At 37.9% G+C, this 25,119-nt stretch overlaps 2 protein-coding genes across 3 annotated transcripts; one reads left to right on the top strand and one right to left on the bottom strand.

Moving 5' to 3' along the window:
• Positions 1 to 28: 28 nt before the first annotated feature.
• Positions 29 to 19,734, top strand: LOC110465850 (E3 ubiquitin-protein ligase Bre1-like). 2 transcript variants are annotated; one of them, XM_021521955.1, is made up of 17 exons: positions 29 to 100; positions 3,033 to 3,175; positions 3,778 to 3,945; positions 4,307 to 4,376; positions 5,020 to 5,358; positions 5,784 to 6,046; positions 7,552 to 7,776; positions 9,318 to 9,443; positions 9,880 to 10,053; positions 10,233 to 10,368; positions 11,042 to 11,163; positions 11,475 to 11,846; positions 12,728 to 13,039; positions 13,826 to 13,998; positions 15,039 to 15,216; positions 16,064 to 16,165; positions 17,090 to 19,734. In XM_021521955.1, exons 2-17 carry the CDS (start codon positions 3,065 to 3,067, stop codon positions 17,264 to 17,266), a joined length of 3,048 nt encoding a protein of 1,015 aa, XP_021377630.1. In that variant the 5' UTR covers positions 29 to 100; positions 3,033 to 3,064; the 3' UTR covers positions 17,267 to 19,734. The 2 variants fall into 2 exon arrangements, with proteins under 2 accessions (XP_021377630.1, XP_021377631.1); XM_021521956.1 differs by having other exon boundaries at positions 39 to 104.
• Positions 19,735 to 19,834: 100 nt separating this feature from the next.
• LOC110465851 lies at positions 19,835 to 25,105 on the bottom strand. Its single transcript, XM_021521958.1, has 2 exons — positions 24,875 to 25,105; positions 19,835 to 24,058 (listed from the first exon to the last, which is right to left on the bottom strand). Exon 2 carries the CDS (start codon positions 23,737 to 23,739, stop codon positions 21,166 to 21,168), a length of 2,574 nt encoding a protein of 857 aa, XP_021377633.1. The 5' UTR covers positions 23,740 to 24,058; positions 24,875 to 25,105; the 3' UTR covers positions 19,835 to 21,165.
• Positions 25,106 to 25,119: the final 14 nt, after the last annotated feature.

Genomic DNA, 25,119 nt, shown 5'->3' with positions numbered 1-25,119 from the left:
GGATAACTCCAAAGTCATTCCGATATTCTGTCATCCGGGCACTTTCAAGATGGTTGCGTTCAAGAGAGCAAGAATTTTAACTGTCGGTTAATGAAGAAAAGTGCGTAAGAACAGATGAATAATTTGGCATTTTGTGGTAGACTAAATATATATATCGCTTTTCGATAATATGCATTTAAAAAGAGCACAAACGTGCTTCATTCTGAAAAGAACCCTTGGTAACTAAACTTTAAAGAGCCCCCCCCCCCCCCCCCCCCCCCCCCCCCCCCCCCNTTGGTGACTTTATAGAGTGCTTCCGTGCGTTCAACTTAACTTGACACACTTAAACAATTCCAAGCAAAGCACAGCATGACAGGTTTGTGTAACAAATATTTTAATTCCAGGTTTGACCAGCAGAGGTACAGAAGTTGTATGCCTACTGTACACGGCTAAGCCTAATGTCGGGTACTGGAGAACCGACAAATCTGACTATATAGCACTATACATATATAGAGCGAATGTAAACAAACACGCCAGTACTGATCGTAATTGTATCTTGCACATCAATTGAATTGATGACCAAACATTTGAGTTGGTGAAATGAAAGATTTTTATCTAAAAACTCATTTTCCAGTACGGTGACTTTATTGAATGTCACTGTTGCAATTCTTGGTACTTGCATCATTTTATCATCTCCATTTGATGGTCAGACATGAATTTTAACGATTTCTCTGTCAAACACAAAATATTTCGCTCTTTCCTGACACATGAACAACTTTCATCGCATGTTATCATTCTTACTCGGAACAGAGACGTATATATTACAGGCAGTGGAAATAAGATATACAGCGAGATTTGGGTTGCGGCTGGACAATCATGCAGAACCGATTCTCTGGATGTTTGTTTCGACAGCTAAAAGCACATGCCGAAGCAGAATGGTATCAATCCTGGTGACAATAGTCTGGTCAGTGTACATGTGTTACCTGTGATAATGTGATTGTGAATTTGTTAGTTCATATCAACATGTCACATATCCTAGACATATATGGCTCATATTAAGAAGCTGGTTAGAAATACTTTATGTGATATCTGACTATGTTTGTGAAATTAAATAATGAACGAGAAAGGAGTGCGTACATGTCATGAAAGGAATTAACCCTAGCACATCACAGCTGCCATTTTAACTTGTTTATTCTGAAAACTGTATTTTCAGAGCTTAAAATTGTTAAACTTTACAAGTATTGTAACAACCTCATTTTAAAAAGCTGGTTAGGAATATTATCAAACAATAATTTCTGACTTTATTGAAACTGTTTAAAGATCAAAAACAGAGTCCTAGTTCTCCTGTAGCCAGAATCATTACTGATATGTAAACACAGCCACGATCTTATAATCACATGTGTAAACTTTGGATGTTTGGTACTGGACTAGGTTGATCATTGGTGACCAGGCTAGGTAACCCAATTAGTTTAGAGCTCATCTAGAGTTCGGAGGGCCCTGGGTTTGAATCCAGACCGGGTTCATCTAGAGTTCGGAGGGCCCTGGGTTTGAATCCCGGTCTGGCTGTGCATTTCTCTTTATCCTGTTACAAGTTACAAGTTCAACCCTTGTTTCCAGCACATGGTGGATGCTTGGCAAGGGGGTACTCAAACCTGGGTTGTAAATAGCTGTGTCTTCTGGGGCAAAGAGTGAGAATCGAAATAGGAGAAAGAAATGTAGCAGAACTGGACTTCGTCGATCAAGGACGATCAGATAGCTCAATTAGTGGAGCGTAGAGCGTCCATCTAGAGTTTGGAGGGTCCTGGGTTTGAATCCCAGTCTGGCCATGCATTTCTCTTTCTCCTGTTACAGATCTCATACACCATTGACCAATATAGCAGTAGGGAAATAAATGTACATGGTTTTTTTATGCTGTTGCTAATTCAGTTAGTTCAGATTGACTGTAGCTGGTGAAATATTTGTTTCCAGTGTATATTGCTGTTGCAAATTTCAATTTTGGTAACAGATCATACTGACTGTAGCAGGACCACATTTGGGATTCATTTGGCAGGTCAAGTGCAGTTATTTTGGAAAATGGAAACATCTAACAGATTAATGATTGATTGATAATCAGTTAGAGCATGTATACATTTGTTAAATTTATTGATATGACATTGACAGTGGAAAGGCTGTGTTCTAGTCTTATGCCATTGAGTCAAGATGTCATCATCAACTAACTTTGTGCTTTAGTATATATGTGTATGCTGTGCAGAATGATTTTCAAAAACATTTGCAAGGTACACTTTAGGTTTTTGCAAAACTAGCAGAAAGTTAGGGATGGGGATGGGGGTTGATAATGACCAATGTTCTGTATGCTTAGTCTGTGGAAACGTATCCCTAACTGGTTTCTGAGTTTGAAAGATTATTGTTTAAACCAAACCACAGTCACAGTGGCTGTTTGCCTATAAATTGACTTTGCCATTGTTATTTCAGAACTGCATAATTAGGGTATATATTAATGGAATCTTTCACCCCCTTGGGGGTGAGATAGGAGAATCTCAACCCGTGGGGGAAGATTCTTAAGTTGCCAAGCACGAGGCTTTGCCGAGTGTTTGGCAACTTAAGAATCTTTCCCCGAGGGTTGAGACTACCTTATCTCAACCACAAGGGGGTGAATGATTCTTTTTCTCTTACCCTGTTCTACCATTGTGTATCATATACACAATGTAATGATAACGTTACATGCTAAATTCAGGGTTGACGTGGCGTTGATGGATTGTTGACGTGACGTCATTGTATTGTTGAAGTGACGTCATGCCATTGTTATTAAAAGGGGAATCCCCCCGTCTCAACCCTAGGGTGAGACAAGGAAATCTCACACCAGTAAAAGTGCGGATACACCTGTCCAGGGTAAGAGAAATATATATATATCCACTTACAATCACAACCACCAATGCAAGTGGCCTAGGCCTGCTGAGGATCAGCCGGTCTTCCCATTGTGTAAACCAAACTACAGTCACTCACTCACTGTGGCTGTTTGCATATGAATTGACTTTGCCGTTGTTGTTTTTCAGAACTGCATTAGGGTATATATCTGCTTACAATCATGGCCACCAAGCGGCCTGCTGAGGATCAGGCCGCAGGGTCAGGTGGTCCTCCGGCCAAAAAATCCATGACGAGGTTTGATCCTGTCAGCATTGGCACAGTATATAATCTGGTACGTATAATTCATATACAAATGCTCATTGATTTTCCGACGTGTATGTCCCACTTGGCGCCAAAGTTCAGCCCCTTTACACTGTTGAATTTTGTTTGCTTATTCCTCTTTTCAAAGGCAGGTTTTGAGATAAACCACATATTCAATAACATTTTTGATGGGTTATCAAAACAATACAAGCACAAAACGAAATTTTCAGCCCCTTTGCATCATCATGTTTCATATGATTGTTCCTGTATTTGAAGACAAATTTAAAGATTTAACAACATATTTCATCGTAAATTTGATCCGTCGAAAAATTTAGCAGTATAAAAAAAAATAAAAAATATCTCCTTCATTATATAGATTAGATTTTTTTTTTTGACCATTCCACTGTTTCCTGAACATTATGCAAGGAAACAGTGCATGTAAAAAAAATAGGGAAATTTCACTGATTCTATTTAGTGTTAGATACATTTTTCTAGACATTTCTCTTGAACACACAAGAAAGGCTTATCGATTCCTCTGTACTTTTCATTTGTTATATTAGAATAATAGTACTCTTTATGGTGATAAGAGTCTTTGACATGAAAATGCATTTAATACTAATGCTCTGTTTACAGGAAGAACTAGACATGAAGGTACTGAAGTTCCAGAACAAAAAGTTGGTAGAAAGGATCGAGCTTCGTCGTCGTGCTGAAGACGAATTGAGGAAAAGGATCGATCAGCTGGAAAATCGTCAGCGCACTGATGACGCTGTTCTCATGATTGTCAACCGATACTGGAATCTGGTCAGTAAAAATTGTATCCCAGGTGTAGCATTCTATTCAAGTTTTGTCTCCGAGCTTCTTTCTCAATTCTACAGAACACTCCTTCCAGAATTTATTTTGTTGCTTCTAACTCATCTTTTCAAGTTCACATGCTCTCCTTTGCTATACATCGTGAGGTAACAAGTGTGTAAAATTTTGATTTAGATTTATCTAAAGAAATAAATACAAGCATTGATTTAATTGATAATATATTATAGTATTAATATAGAACTCCTTATAAAAAGCCTTCTTTTGTCAGATATCATTTGTGATATTTATTAATCCTTAAAACATATTGAAGAAATTTAAAAAAAAAAAGACTTTTATTTTGTTGTTGTTTCAGCTTGATGAAGATGCACGTGTGTTACTGCAGAGGTTTGATGCAGAGACGGCTGATGAAACAGAGACCAAAAGTAATGGGATTTCATCTTAAAATGTTTATATTACACTTTTATTAATAATCTTTGATCTTACTAAAATATGTACATCCTGGTACTTGGTACTTAAATGCAACATTTGATAATGTTAAATAAATTTGAGCTTTAAATGAAGAGTTTAAGAAGAAGATTCTTTTCAGCAACTTCAGTTTTGGAGAACAGTTTTGGGACTTTGCAATCTTCCTTTTTTGAAGAGAAATTAAAATGCACAAAATATATGAATATGCTTGTTCTTGGCACTTTCAGCTCGAAATTAAATTCGTGCAAATTATGTTTGTGTTATTTACAAGTATTCAAAATGTTCCACCTCAGCCAAATGTTCAAGCTTTTAAAGCAATGACAATCACTGACAGAAAGACAGACAGATATAGATAAGATGAAAATATACTATCCATCACTTGTACTTTATTTGTGTGTGGATTGTGGGGTTGTTATAATGACAGTACGTATACCTGTATAATATTATTTGTGAACTGCTTTGAGACGACCTACAAACTGGGTTGTGATAAAGCGGCATATAAGAACCTCAAATTACTATTATTAGTATTATAATATGTGTATTATGCTCTCAAGTATTACTGTGATACAACTATTTTAACAAAACACCTTCTGTTGATAGACGAGAGTGATGCAACAACAGCATTTCTCACCCTGCTGTCTACCTGGGACAAACAAGAACTGGAGCAGAGGCTCGGCCAGCGAGTCGAGTTCTCCAAGCGCGCCATCGGCAAACTGCTGCAAGCCTTCGACAGGCTCCTTCAGAGAAATGAGAAACTCAACAAGGCAATTCAGGATAAAGTTGAAGCTGAAGCTAAGGCCCATGAAATATCGAAACCTGTCCCCAAAGAAATTTCAGAGGTCAAGATTGAACCAGAGGTCATTGAAATTAAGAAAGAGATACCCGATCCTGTCAAAGTGGAAGGATCAGAGGTCAAGACGGAAGCTGAGCAAGGAGCCGGTATGATAGTTTCTTTGCTGATTTCATTTTTATAACAATTTTGTATTTTGGAAGTAAGTTCTTAACAGTCAGGTAAATTTTGACATAATATCAAATATATCTTGGACTTAAAATGTGATTCTTTTGAGAGCAATACTTTTTAAAATTTGGTTTTGCTGTTATATACATACATGTACCATATATAATAAGATATATAAATAAAAATCTGAATTCCTGGTACCAACTGAAAATGCACTGTAAACGAGTTCAACAATGCAGGTAAAAAATATAAGTTCATGTTGGAAGCATGAAGATAAGCTTTCAAATCGTCTACATCATAGCAAAAAAAAGATTCATGCAAGGAGGTCAGATTTGAGATAATTAAAACTACTACGAATGTTTTTTTTCCGTGCTGGGATTTGACAACTGTGCATATGCTCCTGTAGGTGATGGATCATCAGCCAGTGTAAAGGAAGATGGGGAAGAGGAGGATGTTAAACCAGAGACCACGGAGGTGAAGGAGGAGGCCAAGGTAGAGGTGAAGGAGGAGCCTATGGAGGAAGTGAAAGAGGAAGTGCCCGAGGAAGAGGACGTCTTATCTCTCCGCGACGTGGTGCAGAACGAACTGGTGGTCCTACAGCAGGAAAACAAACAGATCCACAACATGGTCACTCAACTCCACTCCCGTCACCATGAACACACACTCAAGGTCAGAGTTCACTGTTACTAATTATAGAACACATAGATTAAACATGGTCACTCAACTCTACTCCCGTCACCATGAACACACGCTCAAGGTCAGAGTTCACTGTTACTAATTATAGAATACATAGATCAAACATGGTCACTCAACTCTACTCCCGTCACCATGAACACACACTTAAGGTCAGAGTTTACTGTTACTAATTATAGAATACATCCCCAACATTGGTCACACACCTCCATTCCTGTCAACATGAACACATGCTTAAGGTCAGAGTTCATTGTTACTAATTATAGAATACATAGATCAAACATGGTCAATCAACTCCACTCCTGTCACCATGAACACACGCTTAAGGTTAGAGTTGACTGTTACTAATTATAGAATACATAGATCAAACATGGTCACTCAACTCCACTCCCGTCACCATGAACACACGCTTAAGGTCAAAGTTCATTGTTACTAATTATAGAATACATAGATCAAACATGGTCACTCAACTCTACTTTCGTCACCACAAACCCAAGCTTAAGGTCAGAGTTCACTGTTACTAATTATAGAATACATAGATCAAACATGGTCAATCAACTTTACTTTTGTCACCATAAACACAAGCTTAAGGTCAGAGTTCACTGTTACTAATTATAGAATACATAGATCAAACATGGTCTCTCAACTCCACTCCTGTCACCATGAACACACGCTTAAGGTCAGAGTTCATTGTTACTAATTATAGAATACATCCCCAATATAGTCACACTCCTCCACTTCTGTCACCACGAACACACACTTAAGGCCAGAGTTTACTGTTACTAATTATAGAATACTTCTCCAACATGGTCACACACCTCCATTCTTGTCAACATGAACACATGCTTCAGGTCAGAGTTCACTGTTACTAATTATTTCCTGTCAACATGAACACATGCTTAAGGTCAGAGTTCACTGTTACTAATTATAGAATACTTCTCAAACATGGTCACACACCTCCATTCCTATCAACATGAACACATGCTTAAGGTCAGAGTTAAAAGTTAATTAAAATATAGGATACATTGTTGAGTCATTTTGTGCTACACAATATAATTATCTCCCCTTAACCCAGCCACAACAGTACAAAGTTTTGCCTCAATAAAAATATTTCCCGCTTTTTTACAAACTGAAACTCGCAGGTTAACTTGGTTAATACAGACAGTGACTATTTGTAGAAAAACACTCTGTTTACACAGTGACTTTCTTTTTCTAAACATTTACTGTACCGAAACGAAATTATTCCATTTACACACGTGAATGCAACAGCCTTTATCATCGTCTTTACAACAAAATGTTCCCCATAACATGAAGACCTCAGTATCATCAACATTTGTATAAGTCCCCTCAGTTCTAATTCTGTATTCTAACATGAAGATATAACAAAATTGAAAACAGTTGGTGATTCTGAGGTCTGGGTCGAATTCAAAAGTAAAGAAAACATTTGCTTTACTTTTTCATTTACTTGTTAATTAATATAGGTGTCAGAGCTACAGGACAAGCTGACAGCAGCAGAGACAGAAATAGCTGAGCTGAAAAATAAGGTGGATGACCTGGAGTACAACTTTGAGAAGGCAGACTCTCGGGCCGAAAAGCTGGATCGACACTTGGCGGATGCCTGCCAGAAACTTCAGGGCTACCAGGATACCAACATGATCATACCCGTGGAGGGTGGCAAAAGCATCACAGGGGTTTCAAAAAATAAGGTACATTATCCTAAACACTGTCTCTTCCCTAACCTCATACTAAACCTCATCATCCTGAGCGTACTTGATCCCTATCCCCACATAATTACTACCCTTGTACCATCCTTTTTTATATCACAACAACCCATACACAAGGTCGCATTCGCGTATCCCGGTTGAAAAGGTTCAGGTGGTGCAGAAATAGTCCACGATAAACAAACGCGCTTGGACCGAACTGTAGGCAGAGTCTAAAAATGCAGTTTCAGAGAATAAATGATAATATTTCAAGAATAATATGTTCTTCTTTTTATGCGTCCCCTAAATTATTATATAACGTATCTTAAAATCTACATGTGGATTGAGCTTGTTTTACAAGGAAATAATGCAAACTAGCAATAGTCAGAATGTTGGTTGTCGGTCAGGCATGTCTCGACTCCTTGATCTTCTCATGCCAAATATACCTGCGGTCAGCCTCGGTTCAGATCTGTGCCTGTCATTTTCTTTCAGGTTCAACCGTTTTTACTGGTTGAACTGGATACACAAAAGGGGCCCTAATTTTTCCCTAAACTGTTAAGCACGATTCCTAATCTCTCACATTCTTGAATTTAAGACCTTCCATACTAATTAACAATTCCTATTGCATTGTCACTCCATTTCACCATCATACCAGCCCTATTTTCACACCATCCCTAACCTTATATCCCTATACTTGCACCACCCCTACAGTCACACCATCCCTATACCCAAACCCTCACTAATCCCTTAAAGAATTAAATTTGTTGTGGTCAAATTTTGCAGTTTATGTATATGGTCAAATTCATTGGTATTATATTTTGTTGAATATGTATTTTTAAAACAAAATACTTACATGTTTTAAATCTGGTTTATTAATAAGTTTCAATTGTCAAACAAACCATCCCTACTCTCTCATCATCCTGTTTCTCACCATCCCTACTCACTCACAATCCCTACACTCTCACCATCCCTGCTCCAGCACCATCCCTACTCACTCACTATCCCTACTCACTCACAATCCCTACTCTCTCACCATCCTGTCTCTCTCTCCATCCTGTCTCTCTCTCTCTCCATCCCTACTCACTCACCATCCCTACTCTCTCGCCATCCCTACTTATTCACCATCCCTACTCACTCACAATCCCTACTCTCTCACCATACGTACAATCTCATCCTTACTAACTCACAATCTCACCATACCTATTCACTCACCATCCCATCTCTCTCCATCCCTACTCTCTCATCCTTACTCACTCACAATCTCACCATACCTATTCACTCACCATCCCATCTCTCTCTCTCCATACCTACTCTCTCACCATCCCTACTCACTCACCATCCCTACTCACCATCCCTACTCACTCACAATCTCACCATCCTTATGCACTCCCCATCTCACCATACCTATTCACTCCCCATCCCGTCTCTCACCATCCCTACTCTCTCACCGCCCCTACCCTCTCACCACACCTACTCACTCACCATCTCTCTTTCCATCCCTACCTGGTTTTATCACTGCCTTGACATTGTATTGTTTGTCTCTCTAGTTTGATGAGATTATACAAGATCTGGAGGAACAGCGGGAGCTTGCCACCAACAGGATGACAGAGCTCGAGAAACTCAGCAAAGAACATCAAGAGGCTCTCACGGAAATTGAGAGACTAAAAATGGATGTAAGTTACAAATTCCATCTTCATAGAAGGAGAGTTTGGGTTATTAATTGCTGCATAAGCATATTTTTAAATATTTTGTTTATTATTTCACTACTTTGTTCATTATAATGTTAAGCCAATTCTCCATCATAAAAATATTTTTTTTAGCAGATTCTTCTTTTATGATACCAACCGGAAAACCCATAATTAACATACCTGCAGGTTCAGGGAAAAAGTATAACCAGCTCGGCAATGTAATTGATTAAATTACAAATTACATTGCAAAAATTGTGTATTTTTTTATACCAAAGTTTGCCTTGAGTTAGATGGCTGTGAATTACGCACCTTGTTAGAAATCGTACCGTTGCCCATTATGTGGGACATTGAAGATTTATTATACAGTTATAAAAGAGAGTGGGAGTACTTCTGTAACTAAGTATATCTTGTTCCCACACAGCTACAACACCTGCCCGAGAGTGTGATCGTGGAGACGACCGAGTACAAATGTCTACAGTCCCAGTACTCGGTCCTCTACAATGATAACATGCAGTTCCGTACTCAGATTGAAGAGTCAAGTAGTCGACTACAGAATAGTAAAAACACCCACCTCCGACACCTGGAACAGATGGAGGCAAGTACTGTTGTAACACTGTCTATAAATTACTAAAGCATATCAAAATTACTTTCTTTTTCTTTTTACAATAATGACACTTTCACTTACATTAATCACTTCTGTGAAAATATTGAACCATTTTAATCAATGTGTGGAACTTAAATAGAAAAGTAAAACTTTTGAAATGGTCTCTCCAGAGTGACGAGCTGGGAGGGCAGAAGAAGCTGAGGGGCGAGTGTATACAGTTGGAGGACGCTCTAGCACAAGTCAGGAAGGAGTACGAAATGCTGAGGATCGAGTTTGAACAGACCCTGGCACAGAATGAACAGACAGGTGATTTACTTGAAACAGTTCATCTGATTGGATGATGAATTGATGGAACCTATCTATTATCATCAACTCAGCAAAGTTGAAACCATTGATGCTTCATAGACTATATACTTACATTAGTAACCCTTCATCCCTAGGTAACTTTAGTAGACTCTACCATACATTGATCTGGATGAGTCCAGTATGGTCTACAGTGGTAATAGGGAAAAGCATCAATAATGCAGCTGGGGTTGCTCTACTGAATACAGGTTGCAGATGCAAAGTCCTACTTTTTGCACTTCAGCGACTTGATCGTTTTTATGCATGCATGTGACAAGTGATGCGTATGTTAAGAAGATTGAGTGTTATAGCCCAGCCCACAGCTGTTTTTACCTGGCTACTTCCATTCCAATGAGAGCATTATTATCGGTCTATTTTCCACATCAAAGTGAATGCATGTGCACTTACAGTGAACTATAAACATTTGACAAATAACAGTATTTTCAGTATGAACATCTCATTAACATTTGAGAAGCGAGCAGGGTTTATCGATGACTGTGTCTTCTTGTTCTATGTGTGGATTGAATTTTTAGACTGTGTCATAATTTGAAGTTTCAAGTGTGTTCCCATGCAAGGTTTATAAGTATTTTCTCACCAGTGTAAATGACATACTTTTATTTATTTCCTGTTATTGTAGGACCAATAAACCACGAGATGAGGAACTTGATCCAAAGTTTACAAAAACACAATCAGCAGCTGAAGTCGGAGTCGGGCAGGTACCGACGTCGGGCAAAGGAGGCGCAGGCTGAATGTGCCAAGGTAGGCAACTCTGCAGAGCACGTACCTTGTTGTATAAAACACCTGAAAGGTTAAACAAAATTCAAAAACAAAATTCAGATTTGAGATATGATTTCAACTATTGAGTTGTATTGGTCCCCGGTCAGTAGTAATGCTTTAAATACAACTTAATACTTTAAATTCAAAATGCAACTTTGTTTAGAAAAGGAGGAAGCACAAATTGTTCAAAATGATATTATGACTACATTTTTTTTTCTTTTTATAAATAATTAGTTTTTCTTGCAGGTTTTGTTTGCAATATGACAGAGATAAAATATCTCTTACCTTTTCAGCTGAAAGCAGAACTTGCTGCTAATGAACAAAAACCTAGTAACAACGGAACGGGGGAAAATGCAGCGGCAACTGGAGCTCACAATAACTCTGGTTCACAGGGAGCAGAAACGGTCCCAGCAAAGGACCAGGTTCCTTCACCTCCAACTCCAACATCCAGCAATAAGTCAGAACCGCTCGACCAACCAGCTTGTTTATTATCCAAAGAAGAGGACAAGGATGACCTGGAGTACAGGGAGAAAGGCAAGACTGACATTGAGATCATTAAAGATTTACGGTCGCAGCTGAAGCAGGCTCAGGCCAGTCAGAAGGAGCTGAAGCTTTTACTGGACATGTACAAGTCTGCTCCCAAGGAACAACGGGACAAAGTACAGGTGAGTGGGTCATAATTAATTTGTGATATTCAAAAAAACATCACAGAGGTATTAAATCAGTAAAGTAAATTATTTGGCAAAGAGTCCAATGTTTTTCTACCCAAATTTTACAACAGCGTGTTCCAATAAGAATTTGGAAAACATATTTTTTTTATTGAAAGTGGGAAGATTTTTTTGTTTATTTTAGGAAAATAACACTTTTTTATAGGGGAAACAGCCTGTATTTGGCTATAAAAACTAAGCAAAATGTATCTGACACCAAAGAAATACCTAGTTTCTGTTCCCTTCTTATAAACTTGTATCATAAACATGCCAAATGAACGCCAAATAATCAAAAAATCATTGTAAACAAGGCAGTGTTTAGAATCCGTTTTCACGCCGTATTAATATCGCCCTTTACATATTGTTGCTAAGTATAGTATGCTGAGTAATAACTTTCACTAGCGTGATAAATACGCCTTCATTACAAAGGGCGAAAAAAGTGAAAGTTAAATAGCAGCAAAAAAATCCTGGTATACAGTTATTCATTGCCCACCATTTCAAGAGTTTTGATATTCAAAACTGCAAAAACAATAACAAAAAGTAGGTAGAACAAGTTAACTATATAATATTCCTAAGTTTATATTTATTTGATTGAAGAAAACTAAATATAATTTAATCTGATACCATGTGGGTTCTGTTTAATATTTCTGTGCTAAATATACCGAAGTTTCTATTTTAAATCTGACATCTAGCTCAGAAGATAAATGCAAAGTTTGTGTCACTCGCTCGGAATAGTTCAGAAGACGTTGTTTAATTAAACATGTTTCACTGTAGATAATACAAAAATTAGATTTTTTTCATATGAAAATAAGCACAAATCATTTCCCTCCCTTCTGCAGCTTATGGCCAGTGAAAAGAAAGCAAGACAGGAAATAGAGGAACTTAAAACACATATTAAGAAAATGCAGGAAACGGAGCGCAAAGAGAGGAGGAAGCTGGCCGAGGAGGATGCCATCAGAAAGATAAAGAAGATGGAAGAAACGATAACGGAGCTACAGAAGAATTTAACGAGTCAGAAACAGAAAGAGGAGGCTTTACTGGACGAGATGGAGGTGACTGGCCAGGCCTTCGAGGACATGCAGGAACAGAACACGCGTCTACTACAGCAACTCAAGGAGAAGGACGACGCCAACTTCAAACTTATGTCAGAGGTAGGTGGCATCAGTAAAACTTCATTAACATTTAACATACTGTATACCTGAAAGTGTTTGCCCTGTCAAACTTTCGTCCTTCGCCATGAAATATATTTTTTGTCCGGTGTTAATTTCGCCTTTCACTTTTAATCATTATGTTTATTTTGCTGTTTACTTGTATTCAATGTAATGATAAATCCACCCTCATAACAGTGGGTGAAAAAAGCGAAAATTAAATGGCAGCAAAAAGTTCCCGTGCAACAGTAATCCAACCAAAATCAGAGCATATTATGATGGCGTGTCTTTTTGTTTAAATAACCTTGTGACTGCAACTAGTCCCAGTTTTCAGCCAAATCTTTTGAGGTTACATGTTTGCAATGAGAATTGTATAAGATTTGGAGATCGTAAAATGGGAAGGCAGTGTTAAATTCATGATAGTTCAAGCCTTTTCTTACTCCTCCAACACGACAAAATCTGATAAAGGTATTATCAAAGGAAGCTCATCCCCATAACTCTTCGTAAACAAATACCAAGAAACAGAAGAACCTTGTCTTATTCCCATTTTCCATTTTAACACATCCAAGAATCAATTCAACTTAAGATTAATAAATATTAATGTTTAATTGTAACTTTTCAATAAATTGTGATAACATTTTGTTATAAGAATGCATCAGGAGGGCTCTAACTGTGTTACTGTGCTCTGTATTAGATGGAAAACAGGTATACTTGTGGCTGCAACATACAGCTCAGATGAACTCTACATGACGTATAATTTGAATAAATGACATGGCTTGTCTATTTCAGCGAATCAAATCAAACCAGATCCAGAAATTACTACGTGAGGAGAAAGAGGTACTGGCAGACCAGGTGAATACGATTCACTCCCAGGTTGAGGCTCAAAATATTGTGGTCAGGAAACTTGAGGAGAAGGAGCAGATATTGCAGAATACACTGTCTACTATAGAAAAGGAACTTGGGTCAGTTAAATACTGTCAGAACAGAACTCATTTTCTCCCACACATAAATGGTGCATTCCTTTTTTTGCTAGGAAAAAGATCATATAATCCCCCCTCCCTCTCCCCATTTGGGTAAGACATACAAATCTCAACCAAAGGGGTAAGATTAGTACATGTCTAGCCCAAAGCTTTGTTGAGGGCCAGACATTTAAGAGATTTTCCTGTCTTACTCCTAAAGTGGGGAATTTTTCTCCCACACCAAATGCAAGTGGTAATTTCATGAAATGCAAACTTTGATATCATTTCCAGCAAATCAGAGTTATCTTCCATGATCTGCCAATGTTGACGTAACTCCATTGCATTGTTGACAAATGTGTTACAATTGTTATGACAGGGAAATCCCCACGTCTTTACCCTAGGGTAAGACAGAGATTTCTCCCACCCTTCACTGGTGTGTCTCCCAATAATCATTCCGTGAATGAAGATATGCATACATACATACAACCAAAAAAATCACCCGAGGGTTGGAGATTTCTGTTATACCCTCAAGGTAGGGGAAGATTCTATTAATCTTTCCCTGACTAGAAGTGTGGATATCACTGTCTAATGGGGGAGAAAAAACCTGTCTTTATATGCCTTGGAAAAGACATCTCAAACAGCCTATTGTTATGTCACTGTTGCATCATCACAATATGCAGATTAATCAGGTTAGGTTGAAATTTCTGCCTGCATCACACAGGAGTGATATATTCTATTATTTGCTTATCCAAGGAGGTTAATCCATGATTAAGGGGTTTGGAGAGGGGGGTGGGGGGGAGACAAGATGAGCATATCTCAAATCTCGGATAAGATTCTCGTATCAATGTCAAACTTACCAAAAGAGTGAATGAATCTGCTTGTCCCTAAAATATGATGTCACAATGCAAATTTGCACGTGGTGTAAAATTTTAAAAAAATATCTTGTCTGCCAAGTGATGAAACCTAAAGCTTTATCAGTTTTAGAGAAGAGCAGTATAGCTTCATTTTTCCTATAATTTAGTGATATGTTTGCTTCTTTACAGTCTGACTCAGCAAGCCATGGAAATGCACAAGCGTAAGGCAGTGGAGAGCTCTCAGACAGCCGCTGATCTCAAGCTCCACCTGGACAAGTACCAGGCCCAGCTGAAGGAGGCGACGGTGCTGGTGGCAGAGAAAACTGGGGCCTTGGAACAGGAGGCCTACAAACACAAGAGGATGCAGGTAATGGGAGTCATACTTAAGGACCGCTGTTCCACTGTGTCTTTTCCTATATACAGTTACCTCCCCTTCACTTCTTTTTCGATATAACTGTAAGACAGTTTGTGCAAGATATTTCCGATGACCAGGTAGCTCAATGGGTTAGAGCCATAGTATATCAATCTGAAGTTTGGGGTTCAAATCCTGTGCTAGCACCTATGATTGTTTTATTTTTTTTTCATCTTTAATATTTCTCATAAAAGTCCTGTCTTGGAATAGCCAAACGTCACCAAAATGTTTGCTCCTAATGGGTGTCTCATGTTAATCGAGACGGAAGGAGAAAGTTCAAAATGACGCTGATCCATTTGCGTTCATACGTCTATGAACACAGTTTCTTATTGTAATGCTTATAGAGGAACTTGCATTGGAAAGGTAAATATAAAGGACTAACAGCGCAAAAAGCTTTGCTGTCGTGTAATACTTATTTCTCTGTCAAGAATCACCTCTCCACATGAATGGCATCTTAGATAATTATAACAAACAATTGTTCACCCTTCTTCTCAAGTATCAAAATTGCAATATGCATGTATATTAAATTCCTTATGTCAACTGCATACAGATGAAACTACCCCCAGGGGCTGGCCTAAAATAAACAACACCTTAATTACCTAAAGGCATTTTTTTAGAGGAAATCAAAGGCCTTTTCATCTCGCACATTTTGTTTCAAACACTGTGAAACACCTTAGACTTGCAGCTGGCCTAGGCTGGTCACCTGTAGTCACTTGTTATTAGTGATTTGCTTTCCAACTGTAGCAATTTGTTTATAGTATATATTTGTTTTCTCGGACTACACAACTGCTTCTCTTTACAGGAAGAAATAGCTAAACTGCAGAGGAAGCTGGAACGAACGAAGAAGATAGAGATGGCTGGGGCTGCTGATGAGGTTCTCATGGCAGAAATAGCAGAGTATAAGGTAGGTCCAGGTAGGGTGTTTAAGTTAAGGTGAACACTATACATATAATAAACTTATTTATTTCACAACAATTGTGAAACTGTTTATTTCAACTTATATTTATCATTTATTGTTGGCCCTGATGTTAGCGTGCAATCTAAATGTGGGAGGAAACCGTAGTACCTGGAGAAAACCCACATGGTCGGGCAGGTGACCCCGTACCTTAAGCTAAACACACAGTACAGGGTTAGGTAGTGTTTAGCATTTGACTTGGTTTGTGTTTCACGTCCTATTGACAGCTATCGTCATTTAAGAACGAGCCAACTTTTAGTGGTGGGGAAAACCAGTGTACTGGACATTACCTGGCAAATGCCCCGCATAGGCCTTGAACCCGCAACTGAACGTCGGAGGGCTAGTGGTCATAGACAGTCAGACACCTTAACCACTCAGCCACCGTAGCCCCATGTTGAGCATACTGTAGGTCTAGATAACATTGGGTATATGGTATAAATGGAATATAAAGTATGATATAAAAAAGATATCTTTGATAGTACTAAATAGTGTATATGATGGTTTACACTGTGAATATCATCCCACATCAATGGGGCCAACACATATTATCTCGCTTAAAGTAAGGGGATGGGCATTTTTCCATTTCTACTTAACTGCAATAAATTTTGGGTGGGCTTATTACCAGGCATGGGCTTATTGGTGGATAAGTATGATGGGGTAGATACGGTATATAGAGTTTATATGGAATACATGGTGGTCATAGATATGAAAAATACATAAGGTTTATACATATAAATATCTGAAGGATGTCTACCTGGTGGGTCTAAATTAGGAGTGTTCATGAATTGTATCTTATGAAAATCACCTAATTCCTATATTCCTTCCTCTTGTAGAGTGTCCGAGAAATAAGCATTGTACTGTTTTGTATTTCAGGAACAGCTAACGTGTCCCTCATGCAAGGTGAACCGGAAGGATGCGGTGTTGACCAAGTGTTTCCATGTGTTCTGTCTAGAATGTCTCAAGACGCGGTACGAGACGCGCCAGCGGAAGTGTCCCAAGTGTAATGCAGGCTTCGGTGCAAATGACTATCACAGACTTTACCTTGCATAGCACCAACCAGTTGGCATAGAATCTATAGTTCTGATCCAGCGTAGTATCTAGTGAGGCCATCTATAAGGAGGGGCTATCTGCCCCAGGTGTAACACTGCATGGATAGGGGCAGTCTGGTACAAGTGAAGTGAGGCATGCAAAGTTGTGTTTATTTAAGCGGCAGCTAGCAGTTCAGCTGAAATTAAGAAGGGCATGCATGTAATATGTGATTGAGGGTCAGTCTCACTCCAGTGACACAGGGCACCTTTGTGTGATAGAGTGGTTAAATGAAGTAATGCATACATATATAGTGTGTGTTTTAAAGGGAGGTTGGCTCAAGTAATGTGGAACTGTTTTTGATTGACTCAGTGAAAGTCGGGTTGACTCAGGTGAGGTAATTCCTCGGAACTCACAGGGGTTTCACTTACTCACACTCTCTTCACCCCTGAAATTTGTCATGGCAAATTGAAGCAGCTACCTATTTGATTGGTCTCAGGTGAAAAACACTGACCAATCACAATACTGATACATGTCCTTTGAAGATAACTGGGGGGCAAAAGTTAATTTCAAAACTGGTCAATTTTACCATTTCACAGTTGCTGGATTTTTTTTTTATTTACCTCAAAATATAAAACAAGTCTTGCATTCTTAGCTTTCAATTTTGTCATGACATATTCCAGTGGTGCAGAGAGCATAATCCCTGCAGTATCAAAAATGAGGTGAGGAGAAACATGCATACTGTGTGTGATTGAGGGACGAGCTGGCTCGTGTCACATGGGTTTACATACAGTGTGAAATGCACAGGCAGACAGGCTAAAAGAATGAGGGGCACTCTAGATCAAGTACAGCACTCAGCATTCTTTATGAATGCCACAGCTAGGTGATTCCATTTCTGTTTACCTTTCTCAAAGTGAACAATTTGTGCAAAATGCATCTTTCAATAATACAATGCTCATATTCCAGTGAGAAATCATAATTCCTTAACAAATATTTACATCGTTGAAGAAATACACCAGCTAGCCATTATTGAAATAAATATGAAATTGTCTTTGCAACATTCGAGAACCTAGCCTATATTAATAAAGGCCTTTCCTATTTTAAAAGTGCATGTGGGCCTCTATCACTCAAAAGTGAAGCATTTGTTATTGACAGAGGAAATCTCAAAATTACTGTTCCAGCTTTTGTTCTGAGAAAATCGTAAATGTTCCATACACCCTCTTTTAAATAAGTTGGTAGCATGTACACTGATGCTTCAAATGATTCAGGTAATTTATTTATAACTACTACATCATAAGGTGGTAGTGAAGGTCTCAGGCCATCCTCACAAACTTTGAAAGTTCAATTGCTTGTGTTTTGATAGAGTGGAAGGAATGGATTTTTATGTATAGTAATTTAAGTAAAGCTTTGCACGACTGATCTGGAGCCCATAAGTAGGATTACCTGATCATACGAGAAAGTACTATAAGCAATGTACATGTTATCCCAATGTTTTTCAAAAACGTTAAATCTGTAAATTAAAGTTATTAATGTATATTTAATGGATTGCTAACCTTGTATCGATTGGCTATCATTTTGAAATTAAATGACGCAAAACAAATTGAGGCTGATAAAAGGATGCAACTCTTGTTATATCGGGTACTTAAATTTGAAATATGAGTAGGTAATATGGTGCATATTCATATTCATATTAATATTAATCTATACCGTCTTGGCCAATCCAGTTTTTTTATAGAAAAATAAATGTTTAGATGGAATAAAACCTGCTCGTGAAACTTATTTTAACGGATATGAGTAATTTTCAACACTTTTCACCATTTTCAAGATTTTTGAATGGTATATTTTTGCCATTGGAATCATTTATTGTCATAAGTGTCATAAATATTTTATTATTATGAAATGGAACAATACACAACAGCAATGATGATCTGGCATACGCGTCATTGTTGTCGTCTACTTCAGTCAATTAGGACTCTGATTCGGTGCCTCTTGTTAGTTTTTCTAGAGGTTCTGAATCAAGAAAACATGACCAGTGAAAATTCATGAGAGGGAAACATTATGTTTTATTTCCCTGTCATATGATCAAATGTGATCCAGTCAGCCTTACTGTTATGGATAAGGTATACATAATTATATCTTGCAAAATAGAAGTGATTTACAAAAATTGTTACCGGTAGGTCAAACGTATGGTAGAGTTGACATGTCGTTAACATATGTATGGTCCTGTTGATTTACATAAAAAGTTGACATGTCAGATAAAATGTACACATGTACGGTACAGAAAGCCTGTGTTTAGATCTGTGACTGTGGGTGTTTGTGCAAGGCTGAAATTCATATCATATGTAAATATAACATATATACCATTTCACTCTATGTTTAAATACATACTTCATCATTAACTTGTATGTGTTGTGCTATTAAGGATGTGACCGAGAAGAGTATAAGATTGTGAATGAAATTACCAGTCAAATGGTATATGTGTGTATGTATCATTATTTCGTTTGATTGTCATTAATATTTGATGAATGGATTCTAACAATAAATGTTATGTAACATGAAACAAATTTTGAACTTAAGACTTGTCTGTATGGATAACTACGGACCACCAGAACAGGTCAGATTTATTTTGAAACAATGTAACAATAATCATTTACTATATCAATTATTTTAAACATAACAGTTGTAATACAATCAATATAAATCACATATTGTAATAATGAAACGTCAATAACAATTAGTAAATAAGGTAAAACTTGGTATAAACATGTAAGAGATAATGTGGAGCTAAGCAACACAGCCAAACGTTTCCCTTTAGCATCATCACATAGACGGGGAGTTAGGTCCTGACTTGTAAGTTGTATACTAAGTACATCCAATTTTCATGAGTTAGACTGGAGATGGCAATATGTTCAATTTCGTCATTATAAAACTATAATCATTATGTACCGAGTGCGACGGTGTAAAAAAAATCTTGAGTAATATCAGTATCGTGAACTCCAGATACACTCTAGACTAATCAAACGTGTCTAATATACCATACAGATGAAAATGTAAATGCATAGCTAACCGTTGTATTTTGTACAATATAGCTCTGGAGTTCTATCCAACTACTGAAATAGCTACCGGTAATTTATTTTGAAAACAAAAGAATTTCTATTCTGTACAATAGAGAGATCTTCTGTTAACCAAAGTATTTATCTTGCAATTTTTATTTTGTACAATAAAAAAAAAAGACTAAGTATCATCTGTAAGTTATTGAAGTACTTCTCCTGTCATTCCTATTGTGTACAATACCAGAGATTATCTCCTCCTAGCAGCTTTTAAGTATTATCTTGATGTTCTTATGTCAGATAATGAAGAAAGACAAGTTTCTCATCGGTAAGCTATTAAAAATATATTTATCTAAAAGTGACGTTCTTATTAAATTACACAATTGAAAATGGTTCATCTCTTTATAATTAAAATAATTTATCTTCAAATTCAGTTATTTTACAAGTGCAATGTAAAAGATCGATCCTGTTCTAGTTAAACTGGACATTTCTATACTGTACAGTTCGGAGTCCTCTCCCAACTAAAACTGTATAAATCAATATAAAAAGAGATCTACCCTTCCTTGGCTAGACTTTTGCATTCAGTACAAATTACATAGTTATCTTTCTCAAATGTAGTCGTGTTACAACAAATTCCAATCATACAGATCAGAGTATTAATTTAGTGTTACAAATTTCCGAAACGACAATGTCACTTATAAGTTAGGTAACAAATATAGTTTATAAATTAGTTAAAACTAGATATTTTAGCACAGTTTTACAGATTCGGCATATTGCCTGCTGTTCAGTAGAATACATGACATTCGTCTCGGTTACCGGACTGAGAGCAAGCCATTGTCAAGCCTTAAGCAGTACACGGGGCATTGTCCTCCCTCACAGTTCATCGACAATCTTTGGTCGTTTCTTCCTCCTGCTGTCAAACAGTTGAACCCTCAGCTTGTACTTGCACGTCTTTGGTTGGTTGTCAATTTTGTTCTTCAGCATTTCCTTCATGGTTTCATACAAGGGGTGTGTACAGGGGGCCAGAGTTGAGACATCATATGATTGATTCCAAGTATCAACTACATCACTGATCTGACTAGAGCTTGCTCCTAAATCTGGGTCCTCCAGCAGCCGTGACCCTTCTGTTGGTGATGTGTTTGTGGTATAGGGCACATCCTGGTACTGGCTCAACAGTATGATTTCATGACCTTTCATGGGACTGCTGACAGAAAAGTTGTATGGGGAGAGAACAGCTCTAAACAGATTTAATTGAAGTGGTTGCTTTCTTGCATCTTTATCATGTAGATCCGATGAGATGTGGTCACCTTTGAAGATGACAAGCCGTTTTGAGGACAGTAGATACTGTCCTGGGCTGAACGCTTCTGACATGATGGCAAGGATTTTATCATTGTCAGAGATCAACAGAAACACAGGGTGCTCTACCTCGATTGTGTCCTGAGAGGCCAAGAAATGACCACCAGTGAAAAAAATGGCTGGATTACTGATTGTGTGTACTATCCTGCCTGCTTTATTGTGTGAAATGAGAACTGTTCTACAGAACTTTTGACAGGGTGTCAGAATTCTACATTTGGTCTCTTCCTTTTTTTTCTCTGTCTTTTTCTCTACAGGTTGTGACTTTGTTTTCTTTTTCTTTTCTTTTGAATTTGGATCGTTTGGATCGTTTGCCTTCTTGGGTTTTGATTTGGACTTTTTACCTTGTTCTGTAGACTTTTTACCTTGTGTTGTAGGCTTTTTATCCTTTGCTGTAGGCTTTTTATCAAGAGGGTTCTTTTTCTTTTCAACCTTGTTCTTAGCCTTCTTTGTCCCAGCCTCTTTAGTTGGTTGCTGCTTTGCCTTTTTTTCTTTTTTACATTCTTTGTTTTCCTTTGTACTTGAAATTTTGATGGAAGATTTTTTCTTTGAAAGTTTCCCTCCAGTATTAGAAGATGCTTTTTGTGCAACTTTACTGGGAGAAGTTCCATCAGGTTTCTGTTTTGTTGTCTGTTCTTTATCTGGAGAAGCAGAAAGAGCACTTGCATTCATGGTGTGTAAACGGTATTTCCCTGGAGGTAGTTTCATGGAACCCATTGGTTTGTAGACCATTTCGAATGAAGAAGATTTTTCCGGAGACAGAATAACATACTTGTCACTGCCACACATCTTCATTACAACAAATTTGGACGGTGAATTATTAGCCATCATTGTTTGTAGTAGTTCGGCACTGGGCAACTGTGGGCCATCTAAATTATCCTTGTGTTCTTTTTGCAAGCCTGACTTTTGCTGACATAGAAGAGATCCCGACATTACACCCTGTCCAAGTGATTTTGACTGTACCTGCTGACCAAGTGGTCCAGAGTGTGTGGTATTACTAGAAACCTTGCCCTGAAGTTTACCAGGAACTTGATCCTCTTGGTGTTTTGGACATTTGATTGTGCTAGTTTGGTCATGTTTAGTTTCGTGACCGTTTCTTATCCCAGTAACCTTGGTTACAATGACATCTTCAGACTCACTTACAGTCCCTGGAGATCTGCTACTACTGGTACACTTGACACTCTTAACCTCTGTTGCTGGTCCCATGTTTGGGAGACCTTGTTGGGAAGTTGTCAGATCATATACTGGAAAACCATTGTTGTTGTTTTGTCCACTATTTTTTTCCCGATTCTGCTCCAGCATTGCACCATTGTTTTGAAACTCGGAAGACATCACTTGAAATCTACTAGACTCCGACGTATTCAACATTTGGTTTTGAAGAATATTTGGATTAGAATACAGACTAAAGTCTGTGCCGTGTACAAACTGACTTTGGTGCCCATGTGTTGCCTCCCTTGGTGGAATAGGAGCCGTCAAAGCTTCTGATTGACTGTAAATTCCATTTATGCAAGTTGTAGTTATGTGTCCATGATCTGGAGCTACGTTCATTGCTGGACCCCACACATTTTGTGGTGAGCCGTGAGAGGGTGGTGGCCTTGTGCCTTGTATGAGGTTTTGATTCCTGGGAGCTACCTGTAGTCCCTGACATGCCTGGTCCACATTGGGAAGCTGTCTGGCCCTTGTCACCTCAGAAAGATGTGCAAGCTGTTCCTGACTGTATTCTTGGCAATCCCCAAAATGAGCAGCCTGCTTAATGCTGTTTGGTGACAGTATTTGTCCACTGTTGTTAAATGGCATTTGTCTGTTGGTGGTGAAGAGTTGCTCACTTTTATCAGGAAAAAGTTGTCTACTGCTAAATGAGGACACGACGTTGGTTCCGGCTGACACCGATTGTATTGCATCAGGAGAAAGTAATTGTTTGATATGTGGAGAAAGTAAAGGCATGTTCATATTGGATGTGGGCAACTGTCTGTTGCTAGGAGACGCAAGATGTTCCACATTTCTCGGACACAGCATTGGCATGTTTCTAGGAGATACAGGTAAACTATTGCCAGGTGATGACAGTTGTCCAATATTGACAGAAGAAAAAGACATTTTTCTTTTCTGCTACAATGCGACACAAGTTGTAAATGGACTAAACTGTGTAAAGTTTCTTTATACCTGGTGGAATTTCTCTTTCACCGAACAACACTTGACCTTGGGTTAATCACTCTGCCTTCCAACTGGAGGCTGCTTTAACTATAGTTCACCATGTCCTTTTAGATATATGTTATAGGGTTTGTGCTCCAAAACTGACCCACTGGGTTACTTCCTTTAGGCCTCTTTATTGAATAAAACCAGACTAGATGAAATTCAGGGAAGGTTTGTTTTTACTGCAATCATCTGGGCATTCCTGATTTCACTAAAGATATGCCTGAATTGAAAAGAAAAACATTGATTATTATTAATAATAATAGTACAGTATCTTATATCTTTGTTTTTTCACAATCTCTCACACTTGCCTTTGTCCTATCATAATTTCATTAAAAGTAAAGTAGAAATTAGAATCATTGCAATTTCCCAAAATAGTTAAATAAGTAACTTTACTTGTAAACTATTATCCATAATTTTTTTTTACTCTTTATCATGAATTATATTTGATGAAGATCAGTTTTGACATTTCAAAACTTGCTACACTATCGAGTCCTGTTCTGATCTTTTCATTATGTTGGTGTACATTTATCTACTATTCATACTTATTAAATTGTTTTGTGTATTGCATTTTTCTTACTTAATTATTATATTCATTCCACCTATCCTTGTTATTCTGTGAGTCTGATGAATATAATGATTATATGGCCAGTGAAGTGTCTTTAACGCTAATCTAAAAATAACAGATTTGCAGTTTACAATCATCATGTCACATGATATTGTTGAACTGTCGTAAGTTTAACCTACTATTTATGAGTCATTTTGGCCTACCATACAGATATTAGATAACAAGATATCACTCAGTGTTTTCTCAAGGTTTAGAAAAAATGAGAGTGTTGATGGTGGGTGGGACGCCTTCTGTAATCCCCCTCTGGAGAATTCAGATTTAGGCCCTTCCTCCAATAACCTTTGCGTCTCAAAATTATCCGAGAACTTTATATTCTAGACCTTTTCATCACAAAGGTTGTGACAAACGTGTGTTGTAAATAACAATTTAAACAAATTTATAAGCCTAGGCTAGTAATGAAAAAATACACACCTGTCTCCTCATGAAAGTCGTGAAATGACGTCCACATCTACGGAGTAATCTCACTGCGGAATATTGCACCATAGATCTTGAGTCTGTTCTGGCGGCTGAACCAAATATAACTTGTATGTAATTTCGTTTGTAGATCTATAAAATTAACGTGACTTAAAATACAACACATCTATTGAAAAATTGACAACAGCACTGCTTCGCTCCCTCATCATTCCGGAAATCATCACGCTGCAACGTCATTGTGA

The sequence above is a fragment of the Mizuhopecten yessoensis genome, unplaced genomic scaffold (assembly GCF_002113885.1).
Source record: "Mizuhopecten yessoensis strain PY_sf001 unplaced genomic scaffold, ASM211388v2 scaffold11103, whole genome shotgun sequence".
Classification (NCBI taxonomy): domain Eukaryota; kingdom Metazoa; phylum Mollusca; class Bivalvia; order Pectinida; family Pectinidae; genus Mizuhopecten; species Mizuhopecten yessoensis.
The sequence above is the reverse complement of the archived record's forward strand: the minus strand, read 5'-3'. Positions and strand labels throughout refer to the sequence as shown.